We start from the raw sequence: 17,735 nt of genomic DNA, 5'->3' as shown, positions 1-17,735 counted from the left end.
GACACGACTGAAGCGACTTAGTAGCAGCAGCAGCATAGTATTTGTCACCCCACACAGGCTCTGCCAGAAATCTGCCACTCCTCCATCAAAAGGTACTGTCCAGGCCCCGCCCCGCCCTCGCACCCTCAATCTGGGTGAGCCAGTGACTGTTTTGACCAATGAAGTGTGACAGCAGTGACACTGGCTGCCTTCCAAGGCCAGGTCATAAAGGGCGATGGATTCCTCGGGCTCTCTTTGGACATGCCATGTTGGAAGCTGGCAGCCCCAAGGCCGTGATGCTTAGAGACCATGTGGTAAGCCTGCTGAGAGATAGGCCTGAGGAGCCCCAGCTGTCCAGCCTCTAGCTGCTTTTTGATCCCCACTGATGTCACATGAGCAAAGATGAGAAGCCCAAGTGCAGACTCATGAGCTACAAAAATGGTGGCTGTCTTTTGTTGTAGGCTATCTTTTGGGGTGGACTGACATGTACCAATAGGTAACTGGAACATCTGGTAACTTTATTCCTCAGGGCTTTTCCAGGCCCGCTCTCTGCCACTCATCCAGGCACATCTGGGTACACTCAGTTCCTTATTGCACAAAGGCGTTCTCCTGCCTGTGGTGCAGGAATCTTCTCCCCCTTTCCAGACCCAGCTTCTGCCCTGCCTCCTCCAGGAAGCCTTCCTGTTTGTTTATAAGCAAGCTGATGGTCGGCTTCCCAGGTGGCTCTTGTGGTAAAGAACCCACCTACCAATCCAGAAGACAGACATAAGAAACACAGGTTCGATCCCTGAGTCAGGAAGATCCCCTGGAGGCAGAAATGGCAACCCACTCTAGTATTCTTGCCTGGAGAATCCCATGGACAGAGGAGCCTAGCGGTCTACAGTCATGGGGACACAAAGAGTTGAACATGAGTGAACTGACTTAGCACACTGCAAGCTGATGGTGGGGATGGTGATCATGAGGGCGGCTACACCTGTACAGAGGCAGAGGGTATATGGGAACTATCTGTGCACCAGACTGTGTCTGAGTTCAAATTCCAGAGCTCCCACTTTCCAGCTGGGTGCCCTTGGGGGAGGTACTTAATTGGAGCCTCAGTGTTCTCATCCATAAAATGGGAGTAATAATTGTGGCTTCTTCCCAGCTCTGTCTTGAGGATTAAAGGAATTAATCTATGGAAAGTACTCAGTGTAGCCTGGCAAACAACAAGCATGCTGAAATATTCATCGTCAAAACAACCTTATTTGATAGGTTTTATTTTCCCCATTTTACAGATAAGGAGACTAAGGCACTGAGAGGGGTTTAAATGCAGGCTCCAGAGCCTGTGCCACGCTGCAGGTTCATTTCATCAGGCTACATTTACTGCAGGGGAGTTGGAAAATGAGGCCAAGAAAGGAGGTTCCTGCTCCCCAAAGTATGGTAACAAATGAGAGGCCAAGTAAGAGTTAAACCTGGTTTTCTCATCCACACTGAGGTTGCTCACTCTCCTAAAAGCTTGTAGAAGTCAACAGGTTCCTGCCTGGGGCGGGAAGCTCAGTCTTTGGCCTTACCTGAGCCTAGGGCAATGACCTAGAGCGCCAGGGTGCGATGTCACAGGAGCGGCCAAGAGGAGCTATCCCACGTCCAAGGTCAGGGGCGACAGCCGAGAAAGCAACCCCAGGTCCAGGAGCGGCAGCTGCGTGGGGAGGGCTGGAAGGAGCTACTCCACGTTCAAGGTCAGGAGGGGCGACCTCCTCCAAGGTAAGGAGCAGCGGCTGCAGTTTGCTGGAGCAGCAGTGAAGCGATAACCCACGTCCAAGGGAAGAGAAACCCAAGTAAGACAGTAGGTGTTGCAAGAGGGCATCAGAGGGCAGACACGCTAAAACCATAATCACAGAAAACTAGCCAATCTGATCACACGGACCACAGCCTTGTCTAACTCAATGAAACTAAGCCATGCCGTGTGGGGCCACCCAAGACAGCCGGGTCATGGTGGAGAGGTCTGACAGAATGTGGTCCACTGGAGAAGGGAATGGCAAACCACTTCAGTATTCTTGCCTTGAGAATCCCATGAACAGTATGAAAAGGCAAAATAATAAGATACTGAAAGAGGAACTCCCCAGGTCAGTAAGTGCCTAATATGCTACTGGAGATCAGTGGAGAAATAACTCCAGAAAGAATGAAGGGATGGAACCAAAGCAAAAACAATACCCAGTTGTGGATGTGACTGGTGATAGAAGCAAGATCTGATGCTGTAAAGAGCAATATTGCATAGGAACCTGGAATGTTTGGTCCATAAATCAAGGCAAATTGGAAGTGGTCAAACAGGAGATGGCAAGAGTGAACGTAGACATTCTAGGAATCAGGGAACTAAAATGTACTGGAATGGGTGCATTTAACTCAGATGACCATTATATCTACTACTGTGGGCAGGAATCCTTTAGAAGAAATGGAGTCGCCATCATGGTCAACAAAAGAGTCTGAAATGCATGGTTGTAATCACAAAAACGACAGAATGATCTCTGTTCGTTTCCAAGGCAAAAAATTCAATACCATGGTAATCCAAGCCTATGCCCCAACCAGTAACGCTGAAGAAGCTGAAGTTGAACAGTTCTATGAAGACTTACAAGACCTTTTAGAACTAACACCCAAAAAAGATGTCCTTTTCATTATAGGGGACTGGAATTCAAAAGTAGGAAGTCAAGAAACACCTGGAGTAACAGGCAAATTTGGCCTTGGAGTACGGTATGAAGCAATGCAAAGGTTAATAGAGTTTTGCCAAGGTAACGCACTGGTCATAGCAAACACCCTCTTCCAACAACACAAGAGAAGACTTTATACGTGGACATCACCAGATGATCAACACTGAAATCAGATTGATTATATTCTCTGCAGCCAAAGATGGAGAAGCTCTATACAGTCAACAAAAACAAGACCGGGAGCTGACTGGCTCATATCATGAACTCCTTATTGCCAAATTCAGATTTAAACTGAAGTAGGGAAAACCACTAGACCATTCAGGTATGACCTAAATCAAATCCCTTATGATTATACAGCAGAAGTGAGAAATAGATTTAAGGGACTAGATCTGATAGATGGAGTGCCTGATGAACTATGGACGGAGGTTCATGACATTGTACAGGAGACAGGGATCAAGACCATTCCCATGGAAAAGAAATGCAAAAAAGCAAAATGGCTGTCTGAGGAAGCCTTACAAATAGCTGTGAAAAGAAGAGAAGCGAAAAGCAAAGGAGAAAAGGAAAGACATAAGCATCTGAATGCAGAGTTCCAAAGAATAGCAAGGAAAGATAAGAAAGCCTTCCTCAGTGATCAATGCAAAGAAATAGAGGAAAACAACAGAATGGAAAAGAGATCACTTCAAGAAAATTAGAGATAACAAGGGAACATTTCATGCAAAGATGGGCTCCATAAAGGACAGAAATGGTATGGACCTAAAAGAAGCAGAAAATATTAAGAAGAGGTGGCAAGAATACACAGAAGAACTGTACAAAATAGATCTTCACAACCCAGATAATCATGATGGTGTGATCACTCACCTAGAGCCAGACATCCTGGAATTTGAAGTCAAGTGGGCCTTAGAAAGCATCACTACGAACAAAGCTAGTGGAGGTGATGGAATTCCAGTTGAGCTATTCCAAATCCTGAAAGATGATGCTGTGAAAGAGCTGCACTCAATATGGCAGCAAATTTGGAAAACTCAGCAGTGGCCACAGGACTGGAAGAGGTCAGTTTTCATTCCAATCCTAAAGAAAGGCAATGCCAACAAATGCTCAAGCTACCGCACAATTGCACTCATCTCACATGCTAGTAAAGTAATGCTCAAAATTCTCCAAACCAGGCTTTAGCAATACGTGAACCGTGAACTTCCAGATGTTCAAGCTGGATTTAGAAAAGGCAGAGGAGCCAGAGATCAAATTGCCAACATCCTTTGGATCATTGAAAAAGCAAGAGAGTTCCAGAAAAGCATCTATTTCTGCCTTATTGACTATGCCAAAGCCTTTGACTGTGTGGATCACAATAAACCATGGAAAATTCTGAAAGAGATGGGAATACCAGACCACATGACCTACCTCTTGGAAAACCTGTATGCAGGTCAGGAAGCAACAGTTAGAACTGGACATGGAACAACAGACTGGTTCCAAATAGGAAAAGGAGTATATCAAGGCTGTATATTGTCACCCTGCTTATTTAACTTATACACAGAGTACATCATGAGAAACACTGGGCTGGAAGAAGCACAAGCTGGAATTAAGATTGCTGGGAGAAATATCAATAACCTCAGATATGCAGGTATCACCCTTATGGGAGAAAGTGAAGAGGAACTAAAAAGCCTCTTGATGAAAGTGAAAGAGGAGAGTGAAAAAGTTGACTTAAAGCTCAACATTCAGAAATCGAAGATCATGGCATCTGGTCCCATCACTTCATGAGAAATAGATGGGAAAACAGTGGAAACAGTGTCAGACTTTATTTTTGAGCTCCAAAATCACTGCAGATGGTGACTGCAGCCATGAAATTAAAAGAGGCTTACTCCTTGGAAGGAAAGTTATGACCAACCTAGATAGCATATTCAAAAGCAGAGACATTACTTTGCCAACAAAGGTCTGTCTAGTCAAGGCTATGGTTTTTCCTGTGGTCATGTATGGATATGAGAGTTGGACTCTGAAGAAAGCTGAGCGCAGAAGAATTGATGCTTTTGAACTGTGGTGTTGGAGAAGACTCTTGAGAGTCCCTTGGACTGCAAGGACATCCAACCAGTCCATACTAAAGGAGATCAGTCCTGGGTGTTCATTGGATGGACTGATGCTGAAGCTGAAACTCCAATAGTTTGGCCACCTCATGCGAAGAGTTGACTCATTGGAAAAGACCCTGATGCCGAGAGGGATTGGGGGCAGAAGAAGAAGGGGACTACAGAGGATGAGATGGCTGGATGGCATCACCGACTCGATGGACATGAATTCCGGTAAACTCCGGGAGTTGCTGATGGCCAGGGAGGCCTCGCGTGCTGCGATTTATGGAGTCGTAAAGAGTCCTACACGACTGAGCGACTGAACTGACTGACTAACTGAGCCTGGGTTTCCTTGCCTGCTCTGTAGAGTAAGAGGCCCCGCCCCGCTGGGCTGGATCCTGGTAAAGTAAGAGGCCCCGCCCCCTGGGCAGGTTCTTGGAGGAGTTAGAGGCCTCGCCTACTGGGCTTGCGTGAGATGGTGGAGTTCAGCAGGGATCTGAGCTCTCTCTCTGAGCACTGCAGGCCAGTGGATGATTATTCACCAGCTTTCCTGGTAGGACCGCCCCCAAACCTCACCTCCTCCTCTGGGGTGGGGTCTGAGTCATGGGGACCACGGTGAGCAGGACTGATGGCTCGAAATGGTACAAGTCCCAGCAAGTGAGGGGAATGAGGGCCCTGTGGGAACAGAAAGTGAGATTTCCTGCCCCTGAGTCTTTGCACTAGCTGTTCCTTCTGCCTGGACGGCCCTGCCCTTTCTTGTCTCTTCCCCAGCTTTAGGTTTTGATGCCCCCAGGGCAGAAGACTTGTTCTTCTTACCTTTGGGAGCAACTTAGTCTAAAGTGCTTGGCCCAGGGCACAAAGCAGAGACTGCAGACAGAGACTGGGCAGGGAACAGTGTGTGCAGGTGGGCCTGGGGGCATGGGGTGGAGGAGAGAAGGAGCGACTCTCGGTAGGCAACACCACACTTAGTACAGCACCAACAATATCGTTCATGTGACTCCGCGTGCCTAGCTGTTTGTTAATTAGGAGCTAATTCTGGAAATTGTTTAATACATAGATGTCCTGTATATAATAAGAGCTCAAAACTATTTGGTATTGCTGTTGAGTGCCAGCTTTGTGTCAAACCTGTTACATACTCATTCATTTAATGACAGCCTTATTGTCTCCACTGGCCCGGGTCACAACCTCACTGGAGTGGTCTGGCTAGAATTTGAACCCAGTTCTGCAGAATCCCTCATTTGGTTCCAGCAGCCCGAAGAGGAAGGCATGCAAGTCAGTGGGGCCCCAGTGACTCAGACCTGGCTGGTCCCCTGGCCCGCCCTTTCCTCCTGACTCAGCCCAGGCAGTTCAGCGGGCCTTTCTCTGGAATTCAGGGCCCCCAGGCAACGTTCCTGAGTGGCTGTCTCCTCTGGGATACACTCCCCGGAGAGCTGGCGGATGGCTGTGTTTCCATGGCAGCCTCGGCTGTGTCCTGCATCCCCCTTGGGGTCTCCATCTTCTCTCAGGAGGGTGGTCAGTGACTTGCTGGCGTCGACATCTCCCTCCCAATTTCCCTGTGATGCAGAGGGGCAAACCGAGCCAGAAGGGACCCGTGGTGTGGCTGGGTGATACAGCCATGGTTGAGGGTAGGGGTGGGAGTAGGAGAAGCTCATATTCAATTTCTGGCTGCTTTTTTCTGTCTTTGCCCAGCCCTGGACCCCTAAACGGGACCCTTCAGCCTAGCCCAGCTCCCAGCCCTGGAGAGGTGAAGGTCAGGCATGCACAGACCTCTGTAACTGACCTGAATGGGGACAAGCCTGAGTTGCCTTTCTACTCCGCTGCTGCCAAGAGAAGGTAGGGACATGGATACTCTTCTCCTTCTGGTCCCCCTGGAGTCTCCAGCTCAATAATGTGATGCTGGAGCATGGCTCCTGCCAGCCATTCCCTGCAGCCATTCTGCCTCTGGGTGCCCTGCGGTCCCTGTCTTCTGGAACCCAGGCTTACCCAGGCTACCAAAGCCTTGGCCCTCAGTTCCCCCAATTTCTATAAAATCGTAGTCTTATTTCCCCAGTTTCATTCAGATATAATTTGGGAGAAGGGGGGAGGAATCAAGCCATTTTATTGAGGAAGGGGTGAAAGGCTTGGAGGACAGTGAGATCTGATGTCCTTCTGGGAGGGGTCTCCCCCAGCCTCACAGTAGCTGAAAGTTCTTTCAGATATAATTGATATACAGCATTGCATTAATTGAAGGTGTGCAACACAATGATTTGATACATGTATAAATTGTGAAAGGATTGCCACAATAAGTTTAGTTCACATCCATCACCTCCCATTGCTGCAAATTGTTTTTTTCTTCCAAAGAGGACTTCAAAGATCTACTCTGGTAGCAACTTTCAGCTACACAAAAGGGTATTGTTAGCTATAATCACCGTGTTGTATATTTCATCCCCAGTGCTTATTTATCTTTCTAACTGGAAGTTTGTACATTTTGACTCCCTTCACTCATTTTTCCCTGCCCCCAGCCCCCACCCTTGGCAACCACCAGTCTGTTCTGTTTCCATGAGTTCAGTTATTTTGGTTTCCACATACAAGCGAAATCACACAGTACTTGTCTTTGTCTGACTTATTTCACTTGATGTAATGCCCCCAGGTCCATCCATGTTGTTGCAAATGGTAGGATTTCCTTCTTTTTTTTACAGCTAATGTAAGGTGATAGTTTTAAATACCCTTCTGGCCCAGATTCCTGTGATTGGTCAGAAAAGACTCCCCAGCCTCCTCCTTCTTCCCCACCTCCATGAAATAGGTCTCAGGGAAGCAGGGCCCCTCTGGCCTTCTGCACAGAGCGACCCTAGGGGGATCCTGGGCAGTGGGAGAGGAAGAGACATTGTTAGATGAATTCAATTGAGCATGTGCATTAAGGCCCCTCAGATGAAGCGTAGAGAAAAGTTAGATTGTGACTTGCCTAGAATCACAAGCATGTGCTATACTGGGATTGAACCCCGGGGCAGTCTGGTTCTTGTGTCTTGAAGCCCATCAAAAGGAGTTCTCCCCGTTGCCAGGTCCATTCATCAGTCTCCTACTGAATACTTACCATGTGTCAGGTCCCCTGCTGAGTGCTGCCACGTATGCATTGATGTGACCCAGGCCCTGCACTTGGTGAAGAGATGGCCAGACAAGATGAGATCAGTCTCGGGGGTGGGATGGGGAGCCCGGGTCCACCGCACACATGCACATTTCCTGTCTAGCAGGCAAGAGAAATCAAGGCTCCAATTCCCGGAGTGCAATCAGAGGCTGCCTAAGAGGAATGGAGAAGGTGTGGGGCTGGGACCCTTCCTGAAGGAGTGAACGAAAAAGGGCATGCTTGCTTCTGTGGGCTTTGAGGCTGATTTGAGGGAGACGATAATAATCTAGTACAGCTGATCTTTGAACAACGTGGGGGTTAGGGGCACCCACCCCTTTGCAGTTGAAAATCCTCTTAGAACTTTATAGCCAGCCCTCCATATCCTAGGTTCTGCATTCTTGGATTCAACCAACAAAGGATGATATACTACTGTAGTACATACTTACTGAAGAAAATCTGCATATACATGGACCTGTGCCAGTTTAAACCCATGTTGTTCAAAGGCCCACTGAATTACTACAGATAAAAGGGAACGTCTTGACAGTCTCCTGAATGGCCTTCTGCCCTGTATCTTTCCCCCATTCCCTGCCTTCTCTGATCTCCTCTCCTGTTCTTCTCCACTTCTCATCCTCACTGTTCTTGGAACATTCCAGTGTACTCCTGCTGATCAAGACATTTCTGTTCTTGGAGCAGAAGCAGGCAACAAACAGGTAAAGTCACCCAGGAATGGGGAGATGTCTGATGGAGAACACAAGCAGAGTGGCTTGATGGAGTACATAGGAGCCGTGCAGGGTGAGCTCTGCCTGTGTGCCTGTGTGCTCCTGTGCCAAGGGAGGTGACCTTTGATCCAAGACTTGAATAACGAGAAGGAGCCCTCTGCACGAGGAGCTGAAGGACAAGCATTTCAGGCAGAGGGAACTGGCTGAACAGAAGCCCTGAGATGAGAAGAGCTTACCAGTTCCAGGAACAGAATGAGGCTAGTGAGTGAGGGAGGCAGACGGAAGAGATGGGGTGGGGCAACTGGCAGGGTCTAGGAGCAATTTACATTATATTCCAGTTTGGTAGGAAAACCTCTGGAGGGTATCAACTGTTTTTAAAGTGATCCCTCTGGCTGCAGAGTAGACTATAGTCTAGCACCCCATGAGTGGGCAGGTTAGCGGCTTGGAGCATCAGCAGGGTCAGAGGTGGTGGGACATTGGATTGGTTTGCAATATGGGGACTTTGCTAGGAAGCAGAAGAGCACTGATTGCCCAGTGCCCATTTCACAAATGAAGGAACTGTAGCTTACAGACAGTCTTTGCATAGGGGGAACCATTGTGTCCACTATACAGATGTGGAAATTGACAGGGAAAGGAATTAGCTCAAGGAGACATAATTAAAGTCAAATGTAGGCCCCAGGGCACTTTCTCTGCTCCTAAACAGTCTTGCTCTCTAGGTGTGGCTGGAATTACTCACCACCTGACTTCTGCAGACAAGGAAATTGAGGCTCAGAACAGCACTCTTGACAGTGAGCCTGGGTTAAGACCCAGGGCCCCTAATGTGAGGTCTAGACCCTCTGTCTCCCTACCGCAGTTCCTGCCTTCCTGGTGTGACTGTAGTGAAATGAATGTAGCAAACCCACCAAGGACCTAACAGGAGGTGATGTTGAATTGCACACTTCCACTCCCAGTGCTGGGGATGCCCAGGGACAGATGAATGAGGGGGCTTTGCCTTGTGGGGAGGGCAGCTGTGTGCCTTCTTGTCTCCCACTCAGCTGGAGGCCCACTGTGGGCACATGTGTGTGTGTCTATGAGTGTGTGTAACTGTATGTGAGTATGACTGTGCTGCCCACAGCAACGACAGCCTCTCTGGGACTGCTGGGTCTCCAGCGACCTCCTGCTGGTCACTTCTTTGTCCACTTACCTGCAGGCCCCTTGGTTTCTGTGTCTTATCTCCAGGCTCTGCTTAGGCTTCTTAATGAGGAAATAATTAACCACAAAAGCATTTTCTAAGACTTTCATCCCATTCTCCTGGTCAAGTTAAAAAGTATTCACAATGAACAGGGTTGCTAGTGGGAGGATGACAGGAAGCCAAGGGCCCCTGGGGCCACTGGGAGGAAGGCCTGGTGTGTGCCTGGGCTCAGAGCCTGGGGCTGGGCCCTGGCCTGGTCCCACTGCTTCCTCACTGTGTAAATTTGGTCAAGTTCCTTGCCCAACTAGGCCTCTGCTTCCTCCTCCGTGAACTGGGGAATTTGCACTAGAATCCAGTACTTCCAAAGCATTTCCCCCCAATGAAAACCGGTGATCTCCAAAACAAAAAAAAAACAAAAAAACAAAAAAATGGTTAAGTTTGGGAAACAACACTAGAGTATATAAAGGTAAGCCCGTTTCTTGACCACATTTCTTGGCCTTCATTTGTTGAAAACTTTTATTTCTTTGGATACATAGCACAAATGCACATGGCATTAAATTCAGAGAGCATGGAAGGAGTTTGGGGAACTCACAGCTCTTTCCTGCCCCTCTGCTCCTCACTTTCAGCAGGCCCCACTGGCAGTATCTAACCCATGGAGAGATGGTATCGCCATGCCAGCTGATGTGGGTGTTCACTTTATTGTGGTAAGTGACTACCACAAGGGGGTTGGGGAGTGTAGATTCCTTGCTTGGACTACAGCACCACTCCCAAGTGTTTCTGGGTCTAGCATCTAGAGGAACACCCTTTGGGAAATGGGTTTTCATGTTCTCCAGTGAAACTATGTAGGAGGGACCTGGCTGGTGTCTGATCTCTGAGAAGGCAGCCATAACTCCTGTCTTTTGCTGCCCACCCAGGGGCAGCCCTTTAGATTGAGAGGAGGTGCCAGAACTGGCAATTTATTTGGGGACACAGAGACAAGGGTAGGTTGGAGGCTGGACTGGGATCCGCATCTGCTCCCGGAGCAGTGCTCTCCCAGCTGAGCCCAGCCACAGAAGTGCTCAGGGCCTGGGAGAGACCCTGGGGACGGGGGTGGCCTGGCTCCACACTGCATGGTCATTTCCTGAGACGAGCAGATAGAATTGCACTGAGTGTGTGGCATCTGCACGGCGCTGGGGTGATGTATAGGCTGTGTGGGACGTTTTAACTCCGAGCACACGGTTTGCTAACGTGCCATGTGCCGGTGTGACCGGTATGCCCTGTGGCCGCCATGTACGCTGCGACCCGAAGTCAGCGCCAGGTGCCAGGTGCGAGCGGCGGACTGAGCGCCGGGGAGCCGACGCCGTGTGCCCAGTGCGCGCGGGAAAAGGTGTGTGGCAGCGCGCTGGAGAGTGTGAGCGTGCGTGTCCCGCCGGCGCCGCCCCGCCCCGAGGCCGGGCAGGTGTGGGCGGGCCGCCCGGACCCTGCCGAGCCAGGGCCGGGAGAGCCGGCGGGAAACAGGAAGCGGGGGGAGGCGCGCGGCGGCCGGACGGCAGGGAGCCGGGCTTGCGGGCGGACGTGCGGGTGGCTGGCCGTCCGGACACTTAGCCTGGACCCGGGCGGCGATGTGGGGAGGTCCGGGCAGCCCGGTTGGTGGCGGGGCCGGGGGCGGGGCCGGGGGCGCCGCCGACCCCGCCCCCCTGCGCCGCAGGAGCCGCCGCCCGAGCGCCGACCCCGGAGTGCGAGGCGGCTCTGGCGTGCGGGGTGAGTCCCGGGGGTTCGGGGCCCGGGCATCCTCGGGGCGGACGGGGCGCGGGAAGCCGGGGGAAAGCGGAGGGGATACGAGGGGTCCTGCAGACGACGCCCGGAGCTGGGATCGGTCGGCGCACCCCGCCCCCAGCGCCCGCGCTGACCCTCGCGCGCCTCTGGCCCGCAGACCCCGAGGACGCGGCCATGCCGGGCGGAGCCGAGGCTGGGGAGGCCGATGAGGAGGCTGGGGCCGGCTCCGGGTCCGAGGCGGAGGAGGACGCGCTGTGGGAGCGGATCGAGGGCGTCCGGCACCGGCTGACGCGCACCCTCAACCCGGCCAAGCTCACGCCGTATCTGCGCCAATGCCGGGTCATCGACGAGCAGGACGAGGAGGAGGTGCTGAGCACCTACCGCTTCCCGTGCCGTGTAAACCGCACCGGTGAGCCGTGGGGGGCGCGGGGTCGGGCCTGAGCGGGTGGGGCCGGCCTTCCCTGGGGCCTTCTTGGGGCCGACCGGCCAAGGGCTCTGATGCCCCGGACCTCGCTCTCCACATCGGTGGGGTGGGATGGTTGCTGTGTCCGCCATCCTGCCTCCTTTAGCGTGTCCGCGTGTCCACACCGCGCCTGGATTTCTCTCCCGCCTCCTCGGCCCACCTTAGAGTAAGGGGTTGGCTGTAGTTGCGGTTCAGGCGGGGCTTGGGACCTCCCGGTCACAGCTGGTGGACTTGGCCTCGTTCCTGTGTCCTTTGCCGCGTTCCTGTGACCTTTGCTTTCATAGGTTCTCCCTGTCCCCCGCTTTCTGTGTGTCACATACTTCTCGGAGAGTTATTTTTCTTTATTTTCCCATCCCAGTTTTTTGAGGGTGCCTTCTCCCGTAGGTTGTGCCTGAACGGAGCTGGCGAAGCAATGCGGGTCTGATGGTGGAATTTCAGGCACTGGTCAACGAGATAGATATTTTGGTTTGCCTTTGAGAATGGAGGGGGCTTTTCTGTGCTGTTGTAAAGGCAGGCGCTGTTTGCTGGCCCTGTATCTGTGTGGAGGGCAGGCAGGGGCTTGGGGAGCTGTTGAAACACAGTTACCACTGGTGGTGGAGGGGGAGTGGGTCCTGATTCTCCTGGCTGCAGCAGACAGGCTATCTCCTCTGATGTGTTGAGTCAGGTCCCTGTGTGTGTCACTGGTTCAGAGATCTGGGGAATGTGGGCCTTGGAGTAGTCGGGGTGGGGGGCGGGGAGCAGACGGGAGAAAGCAGCTAGGCACTGGGGGCAGCCCTCACCTTGACCCCTGGACACCCACCCCCAATTCTCCAGGGCGCCTGATGGACATCTTGCGCTGCCGGGGGAAGAGGGGCTATGAGGCCTTCCTGGAAGCCCTGGAGTTCTACTACCCCGAGCACTTCACACTGCTCACTGGCCGAGAGCCTGCCCAGCGCTGCTCCATGATCCTCGGTGAGTGGGTCTGCAGTGGGTGCCAGAGCAGATTCCTTACCCCCTCCCTGTGAGGGGGCACTCCCATTGTGGCCATTGAACAGGCAGGGAAACTGAGGCACAGAGACAGCTGAAACTGTCTGCCCAAAACCTCCCCAGCAGGCTGAGTGTGGGGCTGGGTTTGTAACACAGTTAGAGTCTAAATTCAGAGCCCACACACTTAAGGTAGCTCTTTGCCCCTGAAATTGTTCTCAGACATGTATGTGGCCGACATGTACCAGTTTGCAGTTTCTTCTGTAAAAAATTCAAACATGCCATGAGACGAGAATAAACAGCAAAGATCTTTACTTCTTCCTTCAACTCTGCTCTGCTGGTAACAGTTTGGCAATTATACACACATGCACACACATATACAGGGGATCATCTTACATGTCTTGTTCTGTATTTCATTTTTTCTTGGAACAACTGGTTTTTGTGATTCATTCCCCCATCACCACCAGTGTGATTCTGTTATGCTTGTTTTTAATGACTGCATCGTGTTTGTTAGTGATGTGCCATAGTCATTTAACACATCCTCTATTGATGTGTTATTTGCAAATATTACAGTGCTGGGAACATCCTTCTAGGTGCATCTTTGTGCACATGTGTGTCTCAGGAGAAGTTCTGAGAAGTCAGATTTCTTAGAGAATATGTAGCTTCCCTGGTGACTCAGTCTGTAAAGAATCTGCCTGCAGTGCAGGAGACCTGGGTTCGATCCCTGTGTTGGGAAGATCCCCTGGAGATGGGAATGGCAACCCACCTTCAGTATTCTTGCCTGGAGAATCCCATGGACAGAGGAACCTGGTGGGCTGCAGTCCATGGGCTCGCCAAGAGTCAGACACGACTGAGCAACTAACACATACACAACATGGGTCCCTCTAGCAGTGTATGAGCACCCTTTTTGTTGTACCCTCATTCATCCTAGGGATCATTTAAAAATATTTTTTTGTGTGGTTAGATATGTGAAAAATAATATGTTGTTGTTTTAAGTTTGCACTTTGTTGAAAGATGTACTCAGCTTACTCAACAGTTTAGTTAGCCTTGGGCAAATGACTTGACATTTCTGTGCCTGGGTTTGTCTCTCTTTGAAATGGGTTTAATAAATAGTACCTACCTTAAGTGTTGTGAAGATTACATAAATTAATATACATATGTAGACCAAAGAGTAAAGTCAAATGTTAGTGGTACCACTATTATTGTTGTTACTATTATTGCTAGTGAGTTGGAGGGGACTCCCAGGTGGCACAGTGGTAAAGAATCCACCTGCTAATGGAGGAGATGCAAGAGACACGGGTTCGATCCCTGGGTTGGGAAGATCCCCTGGAGTAGGAAATGACAACCCACTCTAGTATTCTTGCCTGGAAAATTCCATGGACAGAGGAACCTGGTGGACTACAGTCCATGGGGCCACAAAAAGTGGGACACAACTGAGTGACTAAGCACAGCTCAGCACAAACATAGGAAAATACTTTCCTCATTGCATCTCTGCATGCATACATGCTCAGTTGTGTCCAACTCTTTGTGACCCCATGGACTGTGTAGCCCACCAGTCTCCTCTGTCCATGGGGATTCTCCAGGCAAGAATACTAGAGTGGGTTGCCATTCCCTTCTCCAGGGGATCTTCCCAACCCAGGGATCAAACCCAGGTCTCCTGCATTGCAGGTGGCTTCTTTACTGTCTGAGCCACCAAGGAAGCCCATGAATACTGGAATGGGTAGCCCATCCCTTTTCCAGGGGATATTCCCTAACCAGGAATTGAATCGGGCTCTCCTGCATTACAGGTGGATTCTTTACCAGCTGACCTACCAGGGAAACCCTTTCCTATGTTTACCAGTCATTTTTTTGTTTGGGAATTTGCAATTTGATAGTTTCTGGCCATATTTTTATTTTGTTGTTTGCTATTGATTTGTAGGAGCTCTTAATATAGTGTGACTCTGTGTCATGTGTTGTATTTTCTCCCACTCTGTTACTTGTCTTTTAACTTTGCTTCTTACATCTGTCATCATTCAGAAATCTCTTATAATTTTTTTATTTTTGCCTTGTTTAGGAAGCCTTTCCCTGTCCCCACATTGTAAAAATGGGTTCCCAATATTTCCTTCTAGTGTTTTTCCGGTTTGGGTTGTTCTGTGTGGTCTGCCATCTTGCTGGATTTTATTTGCCTGAACTGACTTTTCTCTGCCCTGTCCTTGGCAGATGAGGAGGGGCCTGAGGGCCTGACCCAGTTCCTGATGACAGAGGTGCGGCGGCTGCGGGAGGCTCGAAAGAGTCAGCTGCAGCGGGAGCAGCAGCTGCAGGCCCGAGGCCGAGTGCTGGAGGAGGAGCGGGCAGGGCTGGAGCAGCGGCTTCGGGAGCAACAGCAGGCTCAGGAGCGCTGCCAGCGGTTGCGGGAGGACTGGGAGGCAGGGAGCCTGGAGCTTCTGCGGCTTAAGGATGAGAACTACATGATCGCCATGCGCCTGGCACAGCTCAGTGAGGAGAAGAACTCAGCCGTGCTGCGCAGCCGGGACTTACAGCTGGCGGTAGGCCCTGGGGAGGTTGGGGTGGGGTGTGCTATGGGCAAGGGGCAGCTTTGCAAAAAATGATGGTAATATGGTAGCCGGCTGGTGTCCCAGAGCCACCATCTGCTGGCTACTGGACCATGGGCAAGTCCCTTCACTCTGTGCCTCAGTTTTCTCATCTGTAACATGGGGATATTGATAGTGCTTATTTCATTGAGTTATGACTGTGGTTCTCAACTGGGGTTGATTTTGCTCCCCCTGCCCCTAGCAACTTTTGGCCATGTCTGGGAACACTTTTGATCATCACAACCAGGAGTGTGTTACTGGCGTCTAGTGAGTAGAGGCCGGGGTTACTGCTAAACGTCCTTGGAGCCCAGGACAGCTCCACAACCAAGAACTGTCCAGTCCAAAAGGTCTGCAAGTGCTGTGGCAGAGAGACCTTGAGGTAGAAGGATTCCTCGGATTTAAGATACAGAATTTAAGACATGTACAGGGCCTGGTGCAGGGTTAGTGCTCAAAACCTGGATTACGGTTAGCCATTGTTATTGATATTATTAAGTATGACTCTATGCTATGTAGGTTACACGCATCATATCATGTAATCTCACAAAGATACCGTGCTCCATGTTCTCGTTTTAAAGTACAGACACAGGTGTAGATTGTAAAGGGACTTGCTTAAGGTCACAAAGCAGCAAGTGGCACAGCCTGGATGTGAACCAGGTCTGCCTGGTGCCCCTGCTGGCTTCTGCCTTATGATGCTGTTCCTCTTGCTCCCATCCAGATGAAATCTCACCCAGTTCTCCCTATAAGCGAACGAGGCCATGCCTCTTACAGGCTGAGCAACTGAGCCTCTCTTTCTTGGTGTCTTTTTGGGTCTTCACATGGGGATAAAGCTGGGATTTTACTGCTGCAGAGAGTTGTCTCAAGGATTTGACAGTGCCTGTGGCCAAGCCAAGAGATGCAGGGTTTGATCCCTGGGTGGGGAAGATCCCCTGAAGGAGGAAATGACAACCCATTCCAGTATTCTTGCCTGGAGAACCCCATGGACAGAGGAACCTGGTGGGCTACGAGTGAAGTGACTGAGCACACATGTGGCACACAGTAGGCTGTCCTTGGCAGTACTGTACAAGGTTCCATTGGGGGATTTTGATGGTGGGATCTGAAGCCCCCTGACCCCTGAGCCTCAACTGTGGCTGGGGCACCCCAGGGGGTGAGAGGTGGCCATGGACAATGGGTCACACGTCCACGATGAGCCTGTAAGCGTGAGAGCACTGGTGTGCTGGAGCCTGTGACTGTGGGTGCCATTGGGGGTGGGGGTGGACATCTGGGGAAAGGACTGGGGGTTGTTGAGGCCACAGGTTCATGGACCCAGGCTGCCAGGCCCACTTGAGCCTCAGGTTCCTCATCCTTGAAGTGGGAAGTCACGGTGCAGTGACATCATAGCAATATAGCACCTCCTGTGTAGTAGGCATGGTCCTCTGGGCTTGATGTCCATCAACTCCTGTAATTTCCTGGGAACTCCACTGGATTGGGGGTCGGGTAGAGCCCTGTTATTATCCCCATTTATGAATGAAGAAACTGAGGCACAGACAGGTTGGTTGGAGTACTTTCCCAGGGTTCCAAGATGGAGAATTTCTGACTCTACTCTGGGCACTTCTGGGAGTCGGGTGAGGTGGGGAAGGAGCCTGGTGGGGAGAGCCTGCTCAGAGAGGACAGTGTGATGGCCTCTGGTCCCTGGGTGTTGGGAGGGGCTGTGGCCAGCACAGTTTGTCTCACCCTTGGGTTGCATGTGATTGTAAGTTGGGTCTGCTGAAGTGGTGGATATGTGCATGTGACTGGGTGGGGGGTGCCTTGTGTGTGTGTGTGTGTGTGTGTGTGCGCGCGCACACCTGTCTGGAATCTCCTGGGGTTGGGTAGAGGGATGAAGAAGAGGTGTTGGAGGTTCTCTGTGTGTCAGCATTTCAGCTCTAGGTGCACATAGTATGTGTGTGCTTAGTCACTCACTTGTGTCCAACTCTTTGTGACCCCATGGACTGTAGCCTGCCAGGCTCCTCTGTCCATGGAATTTTCCAAGCAAGAATACTGGAGTGGGTTGCCATTTCCCTTCTCAAGGGGATCTTCCTGACCCAGGGATCAAACCCACGTGTCCTGAGTCTCCTGCACTGCAGGCGGATTCTTTACCACTGAGCCACTGGGGAAGGTCCAGGATGGCCCTAGGGGTAAAGAAATCTGCCAGTGGGCAGAGAACAGCTGCTTTTTTCCGGTTTAGCTGGTGGAGGGTAAGGGATGAAATTCAATTAATAGATAAGCTTTTCTTTAAATGTAGCTACTGTACACTTGCCTTAATTTACTGGAGCT

General features: G+C 50.9%; 1 protein-coding gene across 7 annotated transcripts in view; it reads left to right on the top strand.

The window, feature by feature from the left end:
- The first annotated feature begins 5,157 nt into the window (after positions 1-5,157).
- Positions 5,158-17,735, top strand: part of CARD10 (caspase recruitment domain family member 10) — a 32,846-nt gene continuing 20,268 nt past the window's right edge. The window contains exons 1-7 of one of the 7 annotated variants that reach the window (XM_061417411.1): positions 5,158-5,255; positions 6,392-6,535; positions 10,322-10,396; positions 10,980-11,058; positions 11,605-11,856; positions 12,724-12,861; positions 15,073-15,398. In XM_061417411.1, the coding sequence (XP_061273395.1) occupies positions 10,364-10,396; positions 10,980-11,058; positions 11,605-11,856; positions 12,724-12,861; positions 15,073-15,398 (828 nt within the window). In that variant the 5' untranslated portion in view covers positions 5,158-5,255; positions 6,392-6,535; positions 10,322-10,363. The other 6 variants (XM_061417410.1, XM_061417413.1, XM_061417409.1 and 3 more) reach the window with 6 other exon arrangements.

The sequence above is a fragment of the Bos javanicus genome, chromosome 5 (genome assembly GCF_032452875.1).
Source record: "Bos javanicus breed banteng chromosome 5, ARS-OSU_banteng_1.0, whole genome shotgun sequence".
NCBI classification, from domain to species: domain Eukaryota; kingdom Metazoa; phylum Chordata; class Mammalia; order Artiodactyla; family Bovidae; genus Bos; species Bos javanicus.
Note: the sequence above shows the minus strand (reverse complement) of the source record. Positions and strands in the feature narration are given on the sequence as shown.